We start from the raw sequence: 8,365 nt of genomic DNA on the forward strand, positions 1-8,365 counted from the left end.
GGGCACCCCTCAAGGGGGTTATATCTGACGTCTCACAGGAAGTCGATTTTGAAGAGATTAAAAATATTCCTGCAGTGATTGAAGCACGTCAGATGAATCGTGTGCTGAATGGTGACAAAGTGAAGAGTCGACTGTTCTTTGGTTTTTTGATATGGAGTCTCTCAAGTGCAGTTTGGGTATATTAACTACAGAGTCAGAGCATTTATCCCAAGACTAACGCAGTGGCATCACTGTAATCATGTATCAAGTGTTTGCAGAAGAGAGAAGCCCGAGACGTCCAAGTTGTGGAAAGGATCATATTATGTGTTATAAAAGTGATGAATATGTGACATGTTGCAATTGCGGTCGGGAACCACGAAGCCACGTCTTCTTAATGCCCCACCACAAGGGGTGAAAGAGAACGAGGTGGCCAAAGTCAGGGTTGTACAGAGCATTTCATATGCAGCAGCTGTGAAACGGGGTTGAGGGGTTTGAATGGTACATCAAAAGAGTCCATGGTGGTGAATTGGTCTACACTGCAGGCTGCAGGGGTTTCCTTTCACCAGCAGGATCCTGACATTTTAAAGATTAAGATGGTGGACGTTGTGGCCTTTATAGCTGTGGTAATGAATGGCACTGCCGAGGTGGACAGAAGGTCCAGGAAGATAGAAATCATAGTGATTGCGGCAGAGCAGTTCCTGGAGCTGAAAGATTTTCAGCAAAGGAGTTAAATGGAATATTGGCCCATGCTGTACCACCCTCTCAGGTCCTAGAGCTTGAAAAGGGAGATATGGGGAACTACAAGGAGGAAGAAATGTACTATTTTTAATTAGGGTGGATTTAGTTTTACTGTTATGTATGTATTTATTTATTTGAATTTTATTTTTGGGGGGGTTACACCTCTTGGGGTGTAGTCCGCCATAAAACCCACAGAGGAAAAAAGAACAACAACAAGGTCCCGGATAGCACGTATCTTTTAAAACAATATGTGTGTTTCTTTCAAAGTATTTCTATAATCTGTAATTTGTTGTACCCCCTAGCATATGTTATCATTGTCTATTTGTATACTTCTTGTACGTATACAGATTATTCTACATTATAAAAAATAGCACTAGTCCTGAGCCTCCAGTATCCCATACTGCATAGCGAGTGTGTTTGCATTTTACATTCAGCGGCGCTACTGTTTTTGTTGGCAGGGCATTTTTTCTTTTAGGAATTATCAGCTTATTTTTTTAAATAACGAATCTTAGTTTTAAGTACATCACACGCAAACATGGAGATCGGCACAGAAATAAGCAAGAAAATACGGGTGAGGTTATTTCGATACAATTCAAATCAATAGACTTTATTGACATGTCAAGTTAATTTACCTACATTGTCAAAGTATACATATAACAAAAATGTTGGGACCAACAGCAATAATAATAATAATAATAATAATAATAATCGTACTACTATTTGTCTTGGAAACGTAGCTAGCTACTGTACCCGTACCAGCAACTGAAAAACAAACCAAAAAAAAATGATAACTTATTTTCACACGATTTCGATACGGAAGTGACTTTTTCGTGGCAGGTTGGGAGAATTAACTTTGCATGTTAGGAGACTGAGGTTAACGTTAGCGAAAACGCTCTCCAACCATCTAAGTGGCGTAAAAAGTGTGACCCTTTGCAACGAAAGCTAGTGTTTCTATTGGACAGATTCAGGTAGGTCCCCTCACTGTTTGCTGAACCTGTCCAATAGAAACACTGTTTTGGAATAATGGGGTTTAGTCAGTAGTCCAAACAGTTGCAAATCGCCGATGGAAACGAGAGTTTCTATTGGACAAATGCAGTTTGATCCATCCCCGTTTGCTTCCGTTTAAGAAACGTTTTGCAACAGAATCGGCGGAATGAATACACCCTAAGTAACGCTGTCTAGGTAACCCCATGAGACAATTTGTGAAAAGATGTCTAAAAATACAATGACATCTAATTACACTTTTATGCTTGCATTTTGGCATGATAATAATTGTTCTGAACGTTATCCAGATAAATGTAGCTACGTTGGCTAGCCAGGCAAGGGGATGCGAGAGAGTCATTACAAACTGGTATTGTGTTATTGACTGTATGTTTTGTTTACTCCATGTCTAACTCTGTGTTGTTGTTTGTGTCTCACTGCTTTGCTTTATCTTGGCCAGGTCGCAGTTGTAAATGAGAACTTATTCTCAACTAGCCTACCTGGTTAAATAAAGACAAATGAACATGTAAAGTTACAGTAGCTAGGTTGTCTTTTTTTTTTAACCAAGTCTAGCAATTCACAATGTATTTTTTTAATATATATATATATTTTAGGCTGCTATCAAGGGGAAACTTCAAGAACTCGGTGCCTATGTTGGTAAGTGTGAATATCATCGGCTTTTTGAACGAATGTGCATCAGCTGCTATCTTAACTGTTTTTACCTTCTTAAAATGGGTTGTAGAATCCCTTGCTTCATATGTGATTTTGTTGTAACTGTCTCTCCCCAAGATGAAGAGTTACCAGACTATATCGTGGTGATGGTGGCCGACAAGAAGACTTCACAGCAGATTTCTGACGACCTGGCCCTCTTCCTTGGAAACAATACCATCAAGTTTACAGTCTGGTATGTATAGCTAACCAGCTAGGCCTGGTCCCAGTTCTGTTTGTACTATCTTGTCAAATTCTAAGGTAATTTAATTTCTGTTTGGCAAGACAGCACAAACAGATCTGGGAACAGGTTAGGTGTCTTGAGTTGAGAGGATGGGGGTGTAACTTTGTATGGTCTATTTCCATGGGTGTAAAACGCTTCTCCTAACCCTGGTGTGTTGTCATTAACAGGTTACACGGAGTCCTGGAGAAGCTGAGCTCTGTGGCAATAGGTATGTTCAGGTTACACGGAGTCCCTGAGAAGCTAAGCTCTGTGGCAGTAGGTATGTTCAGGTTACATGGAGTCCTGGAGAAGCTGACCTCTGTGGCATTAGGTCTGTGGCATTAGGTCTGTGGCAGTAGGTCTGTGGCAGTAGGTATGTTCAGGTTCACCGGAGTCCTGGAGAAGCTGAGCTCTGTGGCAGTAGGTATGTTCAGGTTACGCCAAAGGAGTCTGTGCTTTCACTGAAAGTAATACTGTAGCGACTGGTGAGAGAGGGTATCGCCCTATCAGAGATAAAAAGAACCCGAGATGGATATGTAACAGACTTCAAGGCCAGGGTCGTTATAATACTGGACTATAAAGTCATCTTGTGTGTTGAGAGTTTACTCTTTTCTGTTCTTGAATAGAGACCATGCATTTTTTAAACAAATGCTTTTCTGTTGAAAGGTGTTATCTGTCCATGTGTAACTAAATTGACAATCTCTCTCTCTCTCTCTCTCTCCGTGTGTATATCTAGAACCAGAGTCGATGAGGCCTCCGCTCTACTCTGAAGCTGTGGCATCTCAGCTGCGAAGAGCCAGAGGAAGGGTGAGGGGTCGAAGGGGCTTGTGGTGTCCAGTTCTCGCTCTCTGATAGGACAGAGGCCCGCGTGTCCATCTCCGCCCATGAGCACAGGTAAGTGTTGATTTAGGAGACATGGATTAAATGTTGAACATATCGCTGTTCTAGTTGGCTTTGATAATGTGGAAGAGCCCTAACACTAACTCATAAGACCTCTGAAGACTTACATGTCGTTCAACTATATAGAGCTTCAGCATTTTATCGTAAGCAAACAGCCCAGCTTTGACTTAGGACATTTAGTTAAAGTGGAAGCCTTGGGACATTTAGTTAAAGTGGAAGCCTTGGGACATTTAGTTAAAGTGGAAGCCTTGCCACAGTAGAAAAACTGTCTTGTATCCTGTTTTGAACATCTCTTGTCTGTCACATAAATTGTACACTCCATTGTTTGTGTCCCCAGTGTGTTATCTGTGTATTGAGCCATGTCTCTGTTTCTAGACCCTCCTTGCCCCCCAGCCAAACAAGCCAACAAGAACCTGATGATGAGGGCTATTTCTGAGGCCCAGGTCTCCATTAACAAGACTTCCCAGCTGGTATGTTTTGCCCTGTCAATCTGCCTGAATAAAGATGATTACCTTTAGTTATAGTAATCCCTAAAGGTTCATAAAAAATATGTGTTAATTTGCCCCTTCCTGTTGCAAAGATGCCTTCGCTGTCTCACTGTCAATCTGCCTGAATGAAGAATGAATCTTACCTATTGGACATGTGTTGTCCTGTTTATTATCATGACACCTGGGTCGTATTCATTAGGCACCAAATGGATCAAAACGGACTGAAATGGTGAGGGACTACCACTACCTGAACGTTTTAAATAAAAACTTTTTGTTTGCAAATTATTATTTTTTACTATGTTGTGCACTAATGAGTACGATCCTGTTGCCTTCATGTCTTCCCCTAGTACCACAGAGACAAACGGTTCCCACGGCTCCCAGGACCCGTTCAGCCAGCGATGAGATGAAAGCAGCCATCGAGCTGGTTCAGGAGCACCTCCGCGGCCCCCAGGGGACAGACTTACCCCCCCCCCCCCCCCCCCCCCCCTCTGAGTCTCAGGCAGCTAGGTACAGTGCATTCGGAAAGTATTCAGACCCCTTGACTTCTTCTACATTTTGTTACATTACAGCTTTATTCTAAAATTGATTAAATTGTTTTTTCCCCCCCTTCAATCTACACACAATACCTCATAATGACAAAGCAAAAATGCTAAAGTGTCATTGTTTTTGCTTTGATTATTGTGTGTAGATGCATATTTATTTAATCCATTTTAGAATAAGGCTGTAATTAGGGATGCACGATATATCGGTAAGCATATCGGAATCGGCCGACATTAGCTAAAAATGCCATTGATGTCTTGTTCAATGGCTGAGATCCCGTTAACGGGATCGATATGACAACAGCCAGTGAAAGTGCAGGGCGCCAAATTCAAAACAACAGAAATCTCATTATTAAAATTCCTCAAACATACACAAGTATTTCCCACCATTTTAAAAGATACACTTCTTGTTAATCCCACCACAGTGTCCGATTTCAAATAGGCTTTACAGCTTTATGTTAGGTGAGTGCCTATTCACAGAAAAACACAGCCATTTTTTTTTGGGGGGGGGGGGGCTGTAACCCTTTTTTTTAAATCAAGGGGTGTGAATGCTTTCTGAAGGCCCTGTACCTAGTATTACCTACACAGAGGACAAACTCTAAATGGGTTTTACCACCCATTTAAAATGACCTATCATTTTCATGTCCGGGTTTGTCTAGAGTTAATGCACGAATATGTTATTTTGCATTTTGATCATTTTCTCGTTCTACTCAACATTATTTTTTTTACTGGAACTTTTTGTTTAAGTCGAAGTGACGTCTTTCGTGACTGATCACCAAACTGTGTTCTGGTTTGTCCTAATGCAGTGCTTTTGTTTTTCTAGCTAGACGACAAGAGACGAGCAGCCCACAAAGATCTCCGCCACGGCACAACCCAGACAGGAAGATCACGTCAGTGACTCAACCCACTCAAGTGACGCACCCATCCTAGGGACGACATGGAAGAGCACCAGTAAGCCAGTGACTCAGCCCTTGTAATAGGGTTAGAGGCAGAGAATCCCAGTGGAGAGAGGGGAACTGGCCAAGCAGACAGCAATGGCGGTTCGTTGCCCCAGAGCCTTTCCGTTCACCTTCACACTCCTGGGCCAGACTACACTCAATCATAGGACCTACTGAAGAGATGAGTCTTCAGTAAAGACTTAGGTTGAGACCGAGTCTGCGTCTCTCATATGGGTAGGCAGACCATTCCATAAAAATTGAGCTCTATAGGAGAAAGCCCTGCCTCCAGCTGTTTGCTTAGAAATTCTAGGGACAATTAGGAGGCATGAGTCTTGTGACTCATGTATGTATGGCAGGACCATATTGGAAATAAATGGAATACTACAGTATTTCAATTAAATGTTTAATTAAAGGACCAAATTACATGCATTTACATGTATGTTTTGATTACAGTGGGGAGAGTAACATTAGCCATCTCAAAATATTAAGGGAATTTCTTAAGATGTTTTTCATTATTTGTTTGTATGTATCTCACATATAATTTAAAAGTCAGCTTTAATGTGTCTGTAATAGAATAGATGTGCCAAAAATGAATATAGACATTTAATAAATGCATTTCTATATCTTCCTAAACAATGGTGTGGGAGAGCCTAGATGGAGGCACAGTGGCTTCAACACAATGGTGAGGGAGAGCCAAAATGGAGGCACAGTGGCTTCAACACAATGGTGAGGGAGAGCCAAGATGGAGGCACAGTGGCTTCAACACAATGGTGAAGAAGAGCCAAGAAGGAGGCACAGTGGCTTCAACACAATGGTGAGGGAGAGCCAAGATGGAGGCACAGTGGCTTCAACACAATGGTGAGGGAGAGCCAAGATGGAGGCACAGTGGCTTCAACACAATGGTGAGGGAGAGCCAAGATGGAGGCAAGGTGGCTTCAACACAATAGTGAGGGAGAGCCAAGATGGAGGCACAGTGGCTTCAACACAATGGTGAGGGAGAGCCAAGATGGAGGCACAGTGGCTTCAACACAATGGTGAGGGAGAGCCAAGATGGAGGCACAGTGGCTTCAACACAATGGTGAGGGAGAGCCAGGATGGAGGCATGCTGGCTCCAACACATCAAGTGTATTTATAAATCATATATAAATCAAAGCATACTTACCTGGAGTACACTGGCACACTCTGATAATAAAGTTGTGCATCTGGAGCAAATATGGCTCTGGGCCAATGGAGGCTCGTCAGAGGAGGAAGGGGAGGACCATCTTCCTCAGTGAATTTCATAAAAATAAAATAGTGAAACATTCAAAACTGTTCCTTTTTTAGATAAAAAAACATTTTTTGTAATGAAGGTCTAGAGTCACCTCAACAGCACTCTCTTGGGTAGAAAATCTAATTTGATTGGTCACATACACATATTTAGCAGATGTTATTGCGGGTGTCGTGAAATGCTTGTGTTTCTAGCTCCAACAGTGCAGTAATATCTAACAATACACGTGTGTATGTGGATATAATATTTAGTATATCTGTAGAATACGTAGGGTAGAAATGTATATACTGTATTGTAGTCAAGGCCATCCTATTCAACTACTGCTATACATATACTAATGAAGTGGGTAAAACAGTATGTAAACATTATTAAATGTCTTGGGCCGACTTGTGTTGACTGTCTAACAGTCTGATGGCCTTGAGGTAGAAGCCTGTTTTTCAGTCTCTCGGTCCCAGCTTTGATGCACCTGTAATGACCTCGCATTCCGGATGGTAACGTGGTGAACGGGCTGTGGCTGAGATCCTTGATGATCTTCTTGGCCTTCCTGTGACACCGGATGCTGTAGGTGTCCTGCGTTGGGCTGACCGCACCACCCTCTGGAAAGCCCTGTGGTTGCTGGCGGTGCAGTTGCCGTACCAGGCGGTGATACATCCCAACAGGATGCTTTCAATGGTGCATCTGTAGAAGTTTGTGAGGGTCTTAGGTGCCAAGCCGAATTTCTCCAGCCTCCTGAGGTTGAAGAGGCGCTCTTACGCCTTCTCCACCACAATTTCTGTGTGGGTGATCCATTTCAAATCAAATCAAATGTTATTGGTCACATACACATATTTATCAGATGTTATTGGTCACATACACATATTTAGCAGATGTTATTGCGGGTGTAGCAAAATGCTTGTAAAATGCTTTCAGATTGTCAGTGATGTGTACACCGAAGAACTTGGAACATTTTCACCTTCTCCACTGCGGCCCTGTCGATGTGGCTGGAGGCGTGCTCCCTCTGCTGTCTCCTGAAGTCCACAATCAGCTCCTTTGTTTTGTTGGCGTTGAGGGAAGAGGTTATTTTCCAGGCACCGTACTCCCAGGGCCCTCACCTCCTCCCTGTTGGCCGTCTCATCGTTGTTAGTACACGTGTGGCCATGCAGTCATGGGTGAACAGGGAGTATACCATCAGTATTCATGCAACAAAAAAAGAAGCATCATGCAAAATATATTGCCACACTCCACTTACCAAGACTATTCCCAAATAAAGTTACTCGTTAAGGTAAGCTAGGACAACAACATAGAAACAGTGTCACAGTCATATTAAGTCAAGTAAATTGTAAGTAAATAAGTAAATTGTTCACCAATAAAGTCATTATCAGCGCTATTAGGAAAAGACAAATTGCAAGCGTTATTTTTTTTTACATACCTTACTAAAGAGTCACCTACAATAACTGGGCAAGATTTCAGAAACGGAAGTGCTACCATAGGACATATGTTGAAACCGGTGCCAGAGCCAGAGGCACGCGGAATTTCAACACCGCTGCGATTCCACAAGAGGCCACTGTAGAAGCCGTGTGACGTCACGAATTTAACTTGAAATGCCTTTAAAATCCTCTCGTCTC

The 8,365-nt window shown here is 42.4% G+C and overlaps 1 protein-coding gene across 2 annotated transcripts; it reads left to right on the forward strand.

Moving 5' to 3' along the window:
* The first annotated feature begins 1,120 nt into the window (after nucleotides 1-1,120).
* Nucleotides 1,121-6,127, forward strand: LOC139415477 (zinc finger CCCH domain-containing protein 14-like). 2 transcript variants are annotated; one of them, XM_071163572.1, is made up of 9 exons: nucleotides 1,121-1,288; nucleotides 2,313-2,355; nucleotides 2,488-2,602; nucleotides 2,818-2,858; nucleotides 3,372-3,523; nucleotides 3,905-3,999; nucleotides 4,110-4,246; nucleotides 4,365-5,320; nucleotides 5,699-6,127. In XM_071163572.1, the coding sequence occupies exons 1-5, from the start codon at nucleotides 1,253-1,255 to the stop codon at nucleotides 3,479-3,481; spliced, it is 345 nt and encodes a 114-aa protein (XP_071019673.1). In that variant the 5' UTR covers nucleotides 1,121-1,252; the 3' UTR covers nucleotides 3,482-3,523; nucleotides 3,905-3,999; nucleotides 4,110-4,246; nucleotides 4,365-5,320; nucleotides 5,699-6,127. The 2 variants fall into 2 exon arrangements, 1 of the variants encoding a protein (XP_071019673.1); XR_011634962.1 differs by lacking the exons at nucleotides 1,121-1,288; nucleotides 2,313-2,355; nucleotides 2,488-2,602; ... (2 more) ...; nucleotides 4,110-4,246; nucleotides 4,365-5,320 and having other exon boundaries at nucleotides 3,433-3,523; nucleotides 5,380-6,127.
* The last annotated feature ends 2,238 nt before the right edge of the window (nucleotides 6,128-8,365 follow it).

Source organism: Oncorhynchus clarkii, chromosome 8 (assembly GCF_045791955.1).
Source record: "Oncorhynchus clarkii lewisi isolate Uvic-CL-2024 chromosome 8, UVic_Ocla_1.0, whole genome shotgun sequence".
In the NCBI taxonomy this organism is placed as follows: Eukaryota; Metazoa; Chordata; class Actinopteri; order Salmoniformes; family Salmonidae; genus Oncorhynchus; species Oncorhynchus clarkii.